The sequence below is a fragment of the Pan paniscus genome, chromosome 6, assembly GCF_029289425.2.
Source record: "Pan paniscus chromosome 6, NHGRI_mPanPan1-v2.0_pri, whole genome shotgun sequence".
Classification (NCBI taxonomy): domain Eukaryota; kingdom Metazoa; phylum Chordata; class Mammalia; order Primates; family Hominidae; genus Pan; species Pan paniscus.
The window spans coordinates 9209180-9224778 of NC_073255.2; the positions used below are offsets into that span (position 1 = coordinate 9209180).

A 15599-nucleotide genomic window follows, 5' to 3' on the forward strand; every position below is an offset into this window, starting at 1 on the left:
ACTTTTAGATCTTTGGCTGAGGAAACATCAGGATACATAGCAACATATATATAAGCCGTGAAGGAAATGGTATAAACACGCGGATGGGTGTGGGCCGTGTGCTACACTCATTCTCTAAGCAGTTCTGGACATGCTCTTGGAAATGTGGACTCCAGTGAGAGCTCAGCAGTCCCTTCCGAACCACCCCTAGGCCCCACCCAGTGTGAACCCTGCTTCCCTACAGCCTGGCAGCTGCAGGAGGAGGGGTGGGCAGGAGTGTACACAGGGCAAAGAGATGCCCAAAGGGTCACCGAGTGGGTGCAAGACAGACTAACTGAATTCGTAGCACGCCCTCCCACTGAAATTGCTGATTTCCCCACCATGCAGAGACGCTTTCCATATAAGACTCACCCATATAAATAGCGTTTCTCTATCTTTTCTACAACTGGGGTTGAAGGTATCTCCTCCCTGCTGCTAAAAGGACTTTATTTCTGCCACCTTTGGCTGAGAAACCAGGCTGGTTCTGGCCCCGGTCTGGCCCTGGCCAGTATGACCCTAAGAAGGTCACTTGCATTTGTGGATGTTGATTCTTTCAGACCAAAGACGAGGAAATTGAATCCAGTCACCACTTATTGTTTTTCCACACTAGGATCCCTTGTGGTAGGCAAGTTGAATGGGGAAGACCCCGGGACCTGGGAATATAGTCAAAAGAGGGTGAAAGTCTTGAACCTCATATTTGACCTTCAGATGATAATGAACCCTAACCCCAGTTCGTGCAACCTAGCACTAAATTTCTGTCATTCGTTCCTAAATATTTTGTGAATTTCTCGTGAGAAAAGTGATTCCTTCACTATATTTCAATACATGTGATTTTCCCTAAGTTTCAGGAAGTTTAGATTCCAAGTTGGTCTCTAAAGAAGTAACAAACCCAATTCGGAGGCTAATCATGGAGATTCCTTTGGCTTCCTTCAGATGATCTTTGTTCTCTTTTCTTCCGTTTTAGTTTACGCAGAGCTTAACCTTGTAAGCCACCTCAAGGCCCCTAGAAAACAGATGAAGAATAAATCTTAAACAGGCCAGGTGCAGGTGCTCACACCTGTAATCTCGGCACTTTGGGAGGCCAAGGTGGGCAGATCACTTGAGGTCAGGAGTTCGAGACCAGCCTGGCCAACACGGTGAAACCCCATCTCTACTAAAAATACAAAAATTAGCCAGGTGTGGTGGCGGGCACCTGTAATCCCAGATACTCAGGAGGCTGAGGCACGAGAATAGCTTGAACCCAGGAGGCAGAGGTTGCAGTGAGCCAAGATCGTACCACTGCACTCTAGCCTGGGCTACAAGAGTGAAACTCCGTCTCAAAAATAAATAAATCTTAAACAGCCACAAATACAGATCCCTGATCTCTTAGCTGAAACCCTTGAGGCCAGATATATTTAAGAATTCAGTGTTTCTCAAGTTTGGGAGTACATCATATATTAGGGAACTGCTCCAGTAGGGCCGGGCCAGCGCTTGGCGACCAAACACATTGGTCTTCTTGTAGCAGAATATGAGAATATTCACACTGAACAGCCCTACATCAGTTCAGCTAGGGGTAAGCTGCCAGGTTAGCTCAAGTCAGCTCAGCCTTCGCCACCAAATGAGTTATAAAAAAACCTTTTGAGTTTCAGAGCGTTGTGGGTTTTGGAATTTGGAATGGGGGGTTGTACACCTGTTCCGCGGATCCTAGAGAGAAGCCTGGAACTGGGAGTCAGTTACAGGATCTGCGGAGGTGGGTGAACCCTAGGGGTTTGGGAGCTCAGGTGCAGGCTCCCACCCAGCCTCTCTCGCTGAGCCTTGCTTCTTTATTCATAAAGTGGGAATTGTAACATCTGCATCATAGGATCCTCAGCCAGTTGCAGAGATCATGCCCGGGCATTAATCTGGTATGTAATCGGTGTTCCCGAAAAAGAAGCCACTGCCACGTTTATCATCGTCACCCGATGAAGGAGAAGCTGGCTGCTCCAGGGTCTCGGTGTGTGGGGGAAGATGTGTTCATTGTCACCTGATGGAGAAGCTGGCTGCTCCGGGGTCTCTGTGTGTGTGGGAAGATGTGTTCGTCGTCACCTGATGGAGAAGCTGGCTGCTCCGGGGCCTCTGTGTGTGTGGGAAGATGTGTTCATCGTCACCTGATGGAGAAGCTGGCTGCTCCGGGGTCTCATTGTGTGTGGGAAGATGTGTCTTACGTCTGCAATTCTCCTAAATGCAGAGGAGCCACAGATGGATTCAGCTGTTCTGTGTATTGTACCATAAGCCAAACAGTTTACACTTAATGTTCGGAAAAGTCCCAAATCTGTGACTCGCTGTTAGTTTCATGTAAATATTCCAGTTGGAGGTAGATTTTCAGCCTGTGTCTCCAAATCCCAGGAACCTCTGGCTCCCTGCTACGCCTCCATGGGGTTTCTGCACAGCCTGGAGGCTGACCGCTCTCACAGGGCTCCGGGACAGATCCAAGTCCCTAGGTGCGGGACGGTGTCGGCTCATGGATCAGAGCTTCCTGCCCGGGTGCTGATGTGGGTAATTCACTCTGACTCTCAGATGAGGGAGCAGCCGGCAGGAACATCACTCACCGCACCCAGGGACGCTTTTGTTTTCCTGGGTCTCGGTGTGGACTCCCTGCAAAATTAGGGGAGCTGGCAACTCTCCCATCCCCTGCCCACCCCGGCCTCCAGCTGCAAGGACGCGGCTCACGCACCCTGGGGAAACCGGATTGGCAGTTTTCCTTCTAGAGTGTTTACTTCTGAAAGAGCTGCTGTGGCTGGCAATGGGGCCCACATCTGGGGCCACAGCCGTCTGTCTTAACACCCACAAGGCGCAGCTCCCAGCCTGGCCGCTGATCAGAAACCTCAGAGAGCCTGTAAAAGAATGCACATTGCCCGGCCTCCAACAAACCCACAGAGTCAGGATAGCTGGAGCCACTCCCAGGAGTCTGCTGCCTCAATGCACAGCTGATGATCATCAGATGGCATTTCAAGGCCGCTCACTCTTTTACCCCCTCCCCAGTTCCCTTGATACCCTCTGGGGAGAGGAAGAGGTCAGGTCTGCCTGACCCCTGTGAGAGACGGGGGCCCTGGGAAGCGTCTTAGCGTTAGTTCCGCAGCAGCGCCTTGGTCTCTGTGCCACCAGGTGGATCCCCTAGGAGCCCGGGAAGCTGTTAGGACGCACAGGTGAGGGTCCCAGGATGCCTCCGTGCATCTGGGAGGATGTGGCACTTATCAGCAAAACCGAGAAACCTCCACCTTCTTAGGGGAAAAAAAATCAGTTTCACTCTCTGCTTTCTCTGTTTTTTTTGTTGTTGTTTTTTTTTTTGAGATGGAGTCTGGCTTTGTCGCCCAGGCTGGAGTGCAGTGGTGAGATCTCGGCTCACTGCAACCTCAAGAATCCCTTGAACCCGGGTTCAAGGGATTCTCCTGCCTCAGCCTCCCAAGTAGCTGGTATTACAGGCACCCACCACCATGCCCAGCTAATTTTCGCATTTTTAGTACAGACAGGTTTCACCGTGTTGGACAGGCTGGTCTCGAACTCCTGACCTCAGGTGATCTGCCGACCTCAGGTGATCCGCCCGCCTCAGCCTCCCAAAGTCCACTTTCTCCTTTAACATTCCTTCCAATGACTTCACATCAAACCGAAAGACCATAAAATAGAAGTTTGCTTTCAGAAAATGAACATAGAAAACATGCAGGGTCCATGTTCTTAATGGAAGCTGCTGATTTATTTTATAAAAAGGAAAAAAAAAAAGCCTCAAAGGGACTGATCTTCAAACATCAGTGGGAGGCCTCAGGCCACTTTTCTGTGTGTTTGAGGGGCCAGGCCATTCAGTACCTGGCCGGGGAGACATATTAGACACCCTGGCTTATTCAGGCAGCTTCATTTCTCGGCCCCCTCCCCACCCTCGGAGGTCTCTGTGGATGTGATGTCACACGATCACTTGCAAGGGGAGGATGCACCCCCCAATCCTCTCCCCTCATCACCTCCCCCATCCCCTCCCTTCTACTTCATCACACCCCACCCCCTCCCCTCCCCTCTACCTCATCACCCCCCACCCCCTCCCCTCCCTTCTACCTCATCACCCCCCACCCCCTCCCCTCCCTTCTACCTCATCACCACCACCCCCTCTCCTCCCCTCCCTTCTACTTCATCACCCCCCACCCCCTCCCCTCCCTTCTACCTCATCACCCACCACCCCCTCCCCTCCCCTCTACCTAATCACCTCCCTACCCCCTCCCTTCTACCTCATCACCCCCCACCCCCTCCGCTCCCTTCCCTCCTACTTCATCACCCCCCACCCCTTCCCTCCCCTCCACCTCATCACCCCCCACACCCACCCTCCCCTCTACCTCATCACCTCCCCACCCCTCCCCTCCACCTCATCACCTCCCACCCCCTCCCCCCACCTCATCACCCCCCACCCCCTCCCCCACCTCATCACCCCCACACCCACCCTCCCCTCTACCTCATCACCTCCCCACCCCTCCCCTCCACCTCATCACCCCCCACCCCCTCCCCCCCACCTCATCACCCCCACACCCACCCTCCCCTCTACCTCATCACCTCCCTCACCCACTCTTTTCCCTCTACCTCATCACCCCCCCACCCCCTCCTTCCCCTCTACCTCATCACCTTGCCCACCCGCTTCCCTGTACCTGGTCACCTCCAGAATCCTTTTGTTTTGGTCTGTAGCAGCCCACATCTTAGTCTCAGGCAAGCCAAAGACCCAGATCTTCCCCACCCCTGGGGCTCTTCTATGTTCTGCCCTGTAGGGGCAGGCAGAGTCCCCTGGGGCCTGTGTGGGGAGGCTGTGTAGACCTCTGCTGGGTGGGGAGGCCACCTAGATCTTTGCTGGGGTGGGAAGCCCATGTAGAACTCTCCTGGGGTGAGGAAGGCTGTGTAGACCTCTCCTGGGGTGAGGAGACCATGTAGATTGCTCCTGAGTGGGGAGGCCGCATAGACCTCTCCTGGGTGGAGGCCCAGCTCTTCTCGGAAACCTGGTACAGAGTGAGGGGCTGGATGCAGCTGAGAAAATGCAGTGTCGGTCACACCTGGATCAGGGAGGGGGACCTGGGGGCTGCCTGCTCTCCTGTGTGGAGGGTGGAAGGGCCTGGCATTGGGTGGGGGTGGGGAGAGGGCTGGAGACCGCGACACACGCCCCTGGGGAGGTGCCCCCACCGCCAGGCCTTCTGCCCAGCACACTCCGGGCCCTGCGCCCTGCCCTGCGCTCACACCTTCTCTCCCGCTCCCCGCAGGCCACGGACTCTGACTACGAGGACGCGCTGCCCAAGCACTCCTTCGTGAACCACTACATGAGCGACCCCACCTACTACAACTCATGGAAGCGCAGGGCCCAGGGCCGCGCACCTGCGCCGCACAGGTACGAGGCGGTGGCGGGCTCCGAGGCGGGCGCGCAGCTGCACCCGGTCATCACCACACAGAGCGCTGGCGGCGTCTACACCCCCGCCGGCCCCGGCGCGCGGACTCCGCTCACCGGCTTCTCCTCCTTCGTGTGAGCAAAGCGCCGCGCCTCCCTCAGGGCGGAACGGAGGCAACTTTCCGGAGTCTATTTTTGTTAAGACAATCAACTCCAATAACTGAGCTGAAGTTTTTGTTTAAAAAGAAAAAAATCTGATAAGTGATGATTTTACCTACTTGTGGACACTAGATTTCAATTAGGAAGGTTTTTTTAAACGGCTTTTTGTAACTTCGCTGCAGGAAGCAGGTTTGTTTCTTTTTCTTTTCTTTTTAAGAGAAGGTGTATTTCACTGGTGCAATGGCTTGGCACCTCTGGGGCCTGGGAGGACCTCAGACCTCCCCAGCCCTGGGTTTCTCCGTCTTCAAGACCAACTAGGAAGGCTCAAGCGGGGAGAGGGAGTGGAGGGTCAGGTGAGATCTCAGAGCTGCCCCGGCCGGCCCCCGTCTCTTTCTACCTCCTCTTCCAGAGAACCAGCGGCTCACACCCTTCTCAACACAGGGCATCCTCGGCGGCTCCTGGGGTTTGAAGAGCAAACGTTTTTCCCTGGGCTCAGTGCGTTTTGTCCCAGCTTCATCTGTTTCTGAAATGTTCTCACTTGGCAGTGTCTAGTCAAGGAGTCGGCTTTCGGGTTCCTGACGGCCGGGCAGGGATGCTAAGGTGTGGCTCAGCCGTCACTGTCTGTGTCACTGCAGTGGTGCGGTCCTCAGGCTTTTCTGCCTGTCTTTCCCCCTTCCTTCCCACCTGACAGCGAGGGAGAGGGAAGCCTCTTAGGGCTGGAAGCCACCACGCTGGCCCTCTCCTTCCGCGAACACAGCACACGGTCAACTCCGCGGGACACGAGGACACGGGACGGCGTCTCCAGAATTGCTTGTTACGTAGGAAGCGTGCATTGTTAACCAGAGTATTTTTTAAATCTTTTTATCTTTTTTTAAACTGTGTCACATGAAATGAATGCGTCTTTGCTGTCTCCAGGTGCCTTTTTATTAATTGTTCAGCTTTGTACATGGGAAAGATGAAAAGCAACAGTGTCTGCAAATAAAGCAAAACAGCTCTGAGAACACACGCTCCCGACTCGCCTCGTGCACACCAGGCCGTCCCCTCCCTCTGTCCTGGCTTCTGCCGGCTGCTCCCAGCAGCCACCGCTTCTCCACCACTGGCGCTGCTGCTGCCCCCTCTCCCAGTCCGAGGCCAGCTTTTAGCCTTAACAGGTTTTCTGGAAACATTTCCTTTTTTTATTTAAAATTGTCATTGTTTGGTTTAAATTTTTCAGCTAGATGAAAAGAGTATGAACTACTTTGGAAAACTTAACAGCTCAGAGATGGCCATGCCTCCAGCCCCTCACGTCATCTTTGCAACAGACGACTGGGCTGCCATGGTCCACCCCTCAGCCCGGGTCCCGGGTCTGGATGGAACGGGAGCACTGCTGGTGCCCACTGGCGTGTGTGCCCCGGGTCCCTGTAAGTGCCCCCTCACCAGCAGCAGCGTGACACACACAAGACTCAAGACCACCCTGTCAGTGCCCCCCAGTGCACGGCAAACGGGCAGGTGCCGTTCCCCCAGTGACCTGAGGGTAGGGGACAACTGAGCAGTATCTGACCAGTGCCACCCAGGAGCCAGTCTCCTGGCCACGTGCAGAAAGTGTGGCCCCTGCTTGCCTAGATGTTTTGTGCACCTCCATGGGCAGAGGGTGTGGATATTGCCTGGATTCTGTGCTGTCAGCGTTGCTGAGTATGGCCCCAGGAGACCAAGGAGACTTTTGTATAGGCTGGAAAACCCCTTTTCAGTCTTTCCAAAATTAGAGGGTATGGCAAGTTTCCTTTTTTCTCTCCTCCCTTCCTTCCCCTCCTTCCTTTCCTTTACCCCTCCTTTCCTTCCTTCCTCCCTTCCTCTCTTCTTTCCTCCCTCCCTCCCTCCCTTCCTTCCTTCCTCCCTCCCTCCCTCCCTTCCTTCCTTCCTCTCTTTCCTCCTTCTTTCCCTCCCTCCCTCCCTCTCTCCCCTATTCCTTCTTCCTTTTCTCCTCCTTCTTCTGAGTGGAGGGGGAAATACTCTGAACCGAAAATCCTAGATGCTCTGCCCAAAGCCACTTCTGCATGAGAATCGCCACCCACAGTTCCCCAGACAAGACTCGCCACAGTGGACAGCGCCACCTCCTTCCCCTCGGCCCCGGAGAGGGCGAGGTGGGCGGGAAGCCAGGATGTGAGCACTGGAATTTCTTGGAAGAGAAGCGATAAATGGAGACCACGGCCAACGCTGCTTTCTGTGCACTCTGATGACTGCTCTCTGCAGCCGTGAGGACGTGGCTTTACATGCCAGCGAGAGTGTTGAGACGTCTTAGGTTGAGGATGAGCAGATTCGAGATATGTTTGTTGCTCTCGGGTTTTCGATACAACATCATGACACTTCTGTTTCAAGCTCGTGTTTTCTGTCTCCCCTCCACTCTTAGTAAACCTTGATCTGTACGGAGCGGCCTGTCCGAGGCTACGCCGGCCTCCTGGCTGCTGCTGGACTGTGCTTAGGACAGCGCCCATACCTCGGAGGGACTCTGTCCCATGAGAACCACCTGTGCAAAGGAACAGAGTTGGATGTTTCCAGGTAGATTTTGGCCTCCCAGAGCAATGCGGCATTTGAGAATCAACAGTTCCTAACTCCTTATCTTCAGGGAAGGAAAAGAAAATCACAGCCTAGGAAGATGGAGATTGGATTTTAATCTCGGTTTTAAAAAGAGGACAAACAAAATGTCTCTAAGCCAGGCTAGATGGCATGTGCTCCCGCTCTCTCCTGCCGTGCTGAAAGTCACGCCTTGCAGATGCCTCATGACAGCAGTGGCTGAGTCTCCCCACCCACCCCCAACGTGGCTCATTTCAGATTGCTTCGGCCCCGCCCTGCAAGGATGTGGTCACGGAGTGGCCAGGAGGCTCCGTCTGAGCCACAGGGATGGGTGTGCAGAGCTCCGTCCTCCTGGGGTGCCAGGGCAGAGATTCCAGGCAGGTGAGCCGAGAGAGAGCTGCCAGGCCACACCCCCTCGGCTTCCTGCACAGCCACCTTCAGGGTGAATCGGTCCAGCCTAAGCCCCTCTCCCCAGCCTCCCCTTCAGCCTCTCTCCCGGCCTGCTTTTATAAGGCGCACTTCACTCAATGCTGTAGCAAAAAAACAAGGGTCCCCAGGGAGAGGGGACCCAGATGGCCACACACGGAACGCGCCTCCACAGCCCCGGGAGGTGGCTCACTCTGTACAGGTCTTTGGAGGCCGTGCTTGTATCTGACTGTGACTGGGCTGAAGCATGATGTTTGCCTAACGGTTCGTAGCATGGTTTTTATTTCTTGCGCATTCTTGGCACACAGTGTAGCTATCCTCCTGACGAGCAACCCGTCTGCGTACGTAAGTGTGGCTCCCCGTGGGTCAGCGTCCTGGTAGCATGGATCCAGTCTGAAAGGTGAGGACAACGTGGAAACTCATGAGCTGAGCCTGCCCGCTGGGACACGTCTCCTTCCCGCGTCACCTTCTGGTTTAGGGAGCCGTCAGGTCCCTAAACGTTCCCTACAACTTTTTATGAAATTGTGCAGAAAAACAGATCTCATTAAAAGAAAAAAAGAAACAACTTGTAGGAAGACAGAGAGGTGCTATGGGTACAATTTTTAATAAAAACATTATTTTGTTCCTTAAACGCTTGTGATTTTTCTTCAAGTATTGATGTAATTATTCGGGAGACCTTAGGAACCTTCTGGAATTGAAAAGCTGTAAATATGAACCACTGGGACTTCACCCCAGTGCCGTGCTGGACCCCCGGCACCCCCAACACCCTTACCTTTATCCTGTTGACATGCAGGTGTGTACAGGCAGCATCCCCCCAAATTGGAGTTGAGGTCAGTGGTAAAGCCACTCCACACCCTGGCCGGGTGACCTGGGGCAGGCAGCATGGAGCCTCAGCCAGTGAGACCCCCCTGCATGGACCAGCAGCCATTCCCAGGGCCAGCCCAACTCCACCCACCACCTGGCTGGACCACCAGAGACTTCACAGGTGTCCGGAGGAAAAGAACAGCTCATAGCCAAACTTAGCCTTGGTTGGGGGGAAGTGGAGCTGTGAGCAAGACGGCCTTTCCCTCCTAAGGGGTCTGTCCGCACCACGGCTTTTCACGCCCCAGGCGTGCTCTGGGTCGAGGGAATGAGATGAGGCCATTCCCTTCCCTTTCAGAAGTGGAATTTTGCTTGTTTCTTTCTTTTTAAGAGACAGGGTCTCACCCTGTTGCTTAGGATGGAGTGCAGTGGTGTGATCATAGCTCACTGCAACGTTAGCCTCCTGGGCTCAAGTGATCCTCCCACCTCGGCCTCCCTAAGTGCTGGGACTGCAGGGTGCCTAAAGTGGAATTTTCAAAGGCATCTGCCAGTCACTGCAGGTACCCTGGGCTTCTATGAAACACGGGGCCACTGAGGCAGCCACATGCCGGGGCCAGCAGGAGGAAGCATGGCTGCCCCCTTATCACCCATCTTGCAGGCCTTTGGGCCTCAGTGGCCCCAAGATCGTTAAAAATCTCAGTGTCCAGGCCACACCCAGGCCAATTAAATCAGAGTCTCTGGGGATCGGGTGCAGACGTTTGTTTTGAAAGCTCCCCAGGTGATTCCAACGCAGCAAGGAAGCTATGCTGCCGGGAGGAGGGGCCAGGGTGGGGCCAGTGTTCTGACCTTGAATGAAGGGACAGGGTTCTGACTTTGCCAACGTTACCTTTTGCTCCGGAAGCAGTCGCTGCCACTGATAAGCCCCAGGTAAGAACCCTTTCATTTTCTCTGTTTTCCCACCGTGTTCAGCCCACATCCCACCACCCTCCATAATACGACATGTAAGTCTGCAGATTTCCCAGCATCTCCAATATTTCAGAAGTTGCAGCTGCGGTGGAGAAGGCCCCTGACATTTACTGAACGCACGCCATGTGCCTGACGGTGCTCTGTGTTCTCGTTAATCCACAGAACTCCCACCAGGACCCTGTGAGGTAGGTACAGTCAGGGGGGTCCCATTGTGTAGATGAGGAAACGTGCCCAGAGAGGTGGAGCCATTTGCCCAGGGGTAGCCAGCTGACCAAGGCAGATCAGCTCCAAACCTGGGCAGCTGGGGGCTCCGGAGCCTGGTGACTAGGCCTGACCACTGCACTGCACTGCCTCCCACAAGGCTGTCTGCAGTCACCCTCAGATCCATGGGCTGTTATCCTGTGAGGAGGCATGTACCTCTCCCTACAGCTTCTGCAGTCACCCTCAGATCCGTGGGCTGTTATCCTGTGAGGAGGCATGTACCTCTCCCTACAGCTCGGAGCCTGGCGTCATTACTGCAGCGTCACGGGCTGAATGCACAGGCGGCTTAGAAGATTTTATTTTCTCCACACCATCCTCTCCTGTTAGAAAGAGGAAAGGCATGAGTTAAGTTGGGATAGGTGATGCAAAGCCCTGCCGTTACTACTATTGTTGAAGAGTTCATGGGAGAAAGTTGTAAACGCAACTAGTTAGCCCGGAGAAAAGAACTGCCCTGTCTTGTTGGATGACGATTCCATAAGAATAACTCCACAAGAAGGAAAAGCAGCCCAGGTGAGATGCCAGCCACATCGGAAGGGAGAGGAGTTGAGTGCAGGAGCCCTGATACGGCCTCTGGGACTCTGGCATCAGCATTTGGTTCCCCGTGGGTGAGAAAACAGGGAGGAAGGAGGACGGGGAGGGAGCCTCCAGCTTGATCACTCCTGGGAGGAGCCTGTGGATTTCTGGGCTTGGGGGTCCCACAGAGCCCAGTGCCCATCTTCCTTCAGCCTCTGTGCCATCTAAAGTGGGCACTCCATAGGTGCAGAACCAGGAGGGACCCGCATCTTCCTGAGTTCAGGTCTCCTCTGAAAGGAACTGAATCTGGGTCCTCCTCTCCCTCACAGAGAGCCCCATCCACAGGAGGTGAAGCCCCAGGCCCTGCTACGACTCTTGAACCAATGGGCACCACCCTTACCAAAGCATCTCTGAGCTGAGCTGGGTTCCCAAGGGCCAAACTCAAGGGCGGAGCAGGTTTGCCTGTGCTGTGGCTGCCACAGCCCATTTCTCCTGCCCGACAGCAGCCTCACTGCCTCTGGGAAATCGCCTCTTCCCCCAACAGATCCTGTATGGCACAACCAGTCTTTGGGGCCATCCTTCCAGGCCAAGAGGCAACGTGTGTCCCGAGCCAGGTGGAATGGGGCAGGGCAGGCGCTGCTCCCTCCTGGGGATGTGAACAATTTGAATTCCCCAGCAGGGAATGAACAATCTGGAGGCTCCTCTGAGATTCTTCTCTCAGAGCCCCTGGCTTCCAGAGCCCCCTTTTCTTCCTGCCAGTTTCCAAGCTGGGCTCCTGTCCACATGTCCAGCTCTTGACATCCCCTAAGTTCCTTTTGCTGAACTTAGCCTGAGTCAGTTCATTCACCTTCTTGTAACCGAAGAACCTGCTCACGAACCTGGGGGAGCCCCCACAGGCCCGAGCTCTGGCAGCAAAGCTCCTGGGAAGGCCCTCCAGCTCTCAGAGTGGCAGCCGTGTCCCTGCTGTGTGGGCTCAGGCGGGAAATGCTACCTACATCATGGTGCACACGCTCTGCAGCCACAACACACTCATGTCCCCAGTCTGCGTGAAAAGATTCACCCACCTGGGCTGAGGCCTCACTTACAGGGTGCCGGGGACACAGGCTGGAGCAACCAGCCTGGCATGCTTTCCACAAAACAAGGTACTTCCAGCGGGGAAAAAAAAAAAAAGTGCTCTGTGAGAGTCATGAACTAATTTACCCTTAGATGAAGTGACCTTCTCTGCAGGTCACCATCCCCATGCCCACCAGCAAGAAGGTGTAGGGTTGACTCAGACTGAAGAGTGCAGAGCCGTTGCACCCCTGCAGTGCGGGCCCCTGGCTCCACCCCAACCTCATGCTCTGACCCTAAGGAGAGGCAGGGGTGACCTCTGGTGTCCTTCACAGATGCAGGATCCTTACTTCCCCGCACTTAGACCCTGTGGAAAGGAGAAGCCAGATTTCACAAGATGTGGGGGCCTAACCATGGGAAGCACCAGCATGCACTGAGCGGGCTGCAGGTGCCCTGGCGGACTCAGCACCCCCATGGCCTCCACCATGGGCTCGAGGGTGACTGCAGGGTAGGACTCTCCTGTGTACCACGGTTCATACCACGGCCAGGCAAGACCCACAGTGCTAAGAAAATGGCAAACCAGGCCGAGCTTGGTGGCTCATGCTTGTAATCCCAGCACTTTGGGAGGCCGAGGCGGGCAGATCACCTGAGGTCAGGAGTTCGAGACCAGCCTGACCAACATGGAGAAACCCCATCTCTACTAAAAATACAAAAAATTAGCTGGGCGTGGTGGCACATGCCTGTAATCCCAGCCACTCGGGAGGCTGAGGCAGGAGAATCGCTTGAACCCAGGAGGTGGAGGTTGCGGTGAGCAGAGATCGCACCACTGCACTCCAGCCTGGACAACAACAGCGAATCTCCATCTCAAAAAAAAAAAAAAAAAGAAAATGGCAAACCAAGCCATGGTTCTGAGGTTGGTGACAAGGTCTTTCCATATTTCCCAAGAAAATCAAAATTCCGCATGGTCACGCCAGTGTCTGTGAAATTCACAGTTATATTTTAGAAGTTTGGTCTTAGTAAGTGGAACCATGTGCAGATACTGTATTCGGGAACCACAGAAGCCTTTGCAAACCTTCCGGTTAAGCAGCCTATTTTTCTGAAATGCTTGGCTCACCGGATGCTTATTTTAAAAGGATTTGAACGTGTCCATGGATTTGCACAAGTACCTCAGGATTTGCCAAAAATTCTTTCCCTTTAATGGCTTATGTCAATTAACAGCCAGCATGGGTGAAAATTCCAAGCTGTGAATTCAGGACTCTGTGGTCTTAAAATGTCCTGCTTCTCCTCAGATAAGACAATACTCTGCAGTCATTAAGCAAACCACTCTATTATGGGGCTGAATTTCAAATAAATTTCAAATAAAATTTCAAATATTTTAATTACAATAAAAAGTCGTATTTCTGAGGCATCCCGAAAATGCATCCGTTTCTGTGGGATTCTCCAGCCGCCACCAATATGTTTGGCCTGCAGAGCTGGTGGGTCCAGAGAGCCCCATGGGGTCCCCGAAGGGAGGTCGAGAGGAAAATCCCATTCCCCTGGTGGAGTCCCAGGTTTACAGGGATGGGTCCCTTGCCTCTCTCTGTCTTAGGGAACATTTTGCAAGGACGTTGAGTGCCAGAGAATTGGAGAATCTGGGAGTCGCTTGCCGCAGAAGCGAGGTATGGCAGAAACTAGGTGGAGATCCAACAAGCCCCTGGGTAGGGGCATCTCTCATGGAGACGGGCCGCTCAGCCTCACAGTGAGCCCCCTGCAGAGCCCTCAGCACAAGTGTGGCCTGGCCTGGGCTCTCTCACTCCACCCTCCCCCACCCATTGCTCATACCTTCTCCACCACTGATGTCTTTCTGTCCTCTGCACTTCAGCCCATGCTCAGTCTCTTCCCCAGGAACCACCCCTCCCCACCCCCAGCGGTTCCAGCCAGCCTGGTCCCCCCATCTCTGGCCACCCACTGTCTCAGGAAGGCCACACCCTGGGACCTTGTTCATTATTTTTACATCCTCCCCATGACTAGGACATGAGTCCCATGAGGTTAGAGTTTGTCCTTTCTTCTTTGTTTGCACACCCCAATACCAACTCTAGCGTGCAATACCAACTCTAGCGTGCAATCCCCACATGCTGAGTGCTTCGGGGAGACAGGAGCACATCAGATGCTACCTGCCTTTCAGCCTGCCTGTAACCAAACGCTGGGCCCATGGTAGGGGCACAGCAATCTCCAAGCTATACCATTAAGTGCAAAATAAGCATGGTTCCATTTGTGTGTGTGTATGTATATGTGTATGTGGGTTGTATATGTGTATACACCATGCATGTGGGGTAGACACACGTGCACACCCCCCAAACCCCTGTCAAGAAAGGGCATAATACCGTGTTGCAGAGAAAGCCTCTAGTGCCTTCAGGATTTGCCTCAGGTGCAGAGAGTTGCCTCCCCCAAGGACTCATTCTTCCAGGAACAGCTACATCTCTGGCTGATGGAAGTGGGCATATCAAGGAAGGTTTGGCCATTTCAGCTGGACAGGGAATAACTCTGGTGGGACACGTTTACCCTGAAGCTCCCAGGGAGTTGGGCCAAGGCTCTGCCAGGCACACAGCATGGCTAAACTCCACCCAATCCTGCCCTTCCTCCCTCCACAAGTGTGGACCCTGATGCAAACCCTGCCTTCCCCATTCACTCTGAGGGCCACTTTTGGAGACCTGCTCTGTAACACATGGAAAGAGCTGCCTGGGAAACCAGGCCAGACAACCTCAGGGAACTCCTCTCCCCTGGACTTGCCTGCCCTGCCAGTGAAGCCAGCACTTCTGGATTTTGGGGATCTGCTGAAATGTCTACCACATGTGCAAAGTCATATGAGAAAGGAAATGTCTTCATAGTACACTACATGGCTCAGTTGTGGGTGGTATTTAAGTAGCTATTATATATTGAACTTTGTGTATTGACTTGTTAACAAACTGTGATATAATTATGTTGGGAAGTGAGGGAGGGTAATGTTTGTGATGATGTTTGTGAGCAGGGTGAGGGCTAAGACTTATGATTCCTGAGTGAGGAGTCATAAAATGTAAAAAAAAAAAAAAAAATGATCAAAGTCACAGCATAAGCACAGCACAGTACTTAGAAAGATGAGGGCCAGGCATGGTGGCTCACACCTGTAAGCCCAGCACTTTGGGAGGCCAAAGTGGGAGGATCACGAGGTCAGGAGTTTGAGACCAGCCTGGCCGACATGGCAAAAACCCATCTCTACTAAAAATACAAAACTTAGCCAGGCATGGTGGCACGTGCCTGTAATCCCAGCCACTCCGGAGGCTGAGGCAGGAGAATTGCTTAAACCCAGGGGTCGGAGGTTGCAGTGAGCCGAGATTGTGCCACTGCACTCCAGGCTGGGTGACAGAGCAAGACTGCATCTTGGAAAAAACAAAAGAAGAAGAAAAAGAAAGATGAGGGTAGATAGGATAAATACAAGATTCAACAGTTAAAGGAATTGCAAATGACAGCCTGGGAT

The 15599-nt window shown here is 53.7% G+C and overlaps 1 protein-coding gene across 4 annotated transcripts in view; it reads left to right on the forward strand.

Moving 5' to 3' along the window:
* SDK1 (sidekick cell adhesion molecule 1) overlaps positions 1–9146 on the forward strand; it is a 963741-nt gene extending 954595 nt beyond the window's left edge. For 3 of the 4 annotated variants that reach the window (XM_034963556.4, XM_063605604.1, XM_063605602.1), the window contains one exon: positions 5259–6544. In XM_034963556.4, coding sequence (XP_034819447.2) covers positions 5259–5519 — 261 coding nt within the window. In that variant the 3' untranslated portion in view covers positions 5520–6544. Of the gene's footprint in view, positions 1–5258; positions 6545–8823 lie in introns of those variants that run through there. The other variant, XM_063605603.1, reaches the window with a different exon arrangement.
* Positions 9147–15599: the final 6453 nt, after the last annotated feature.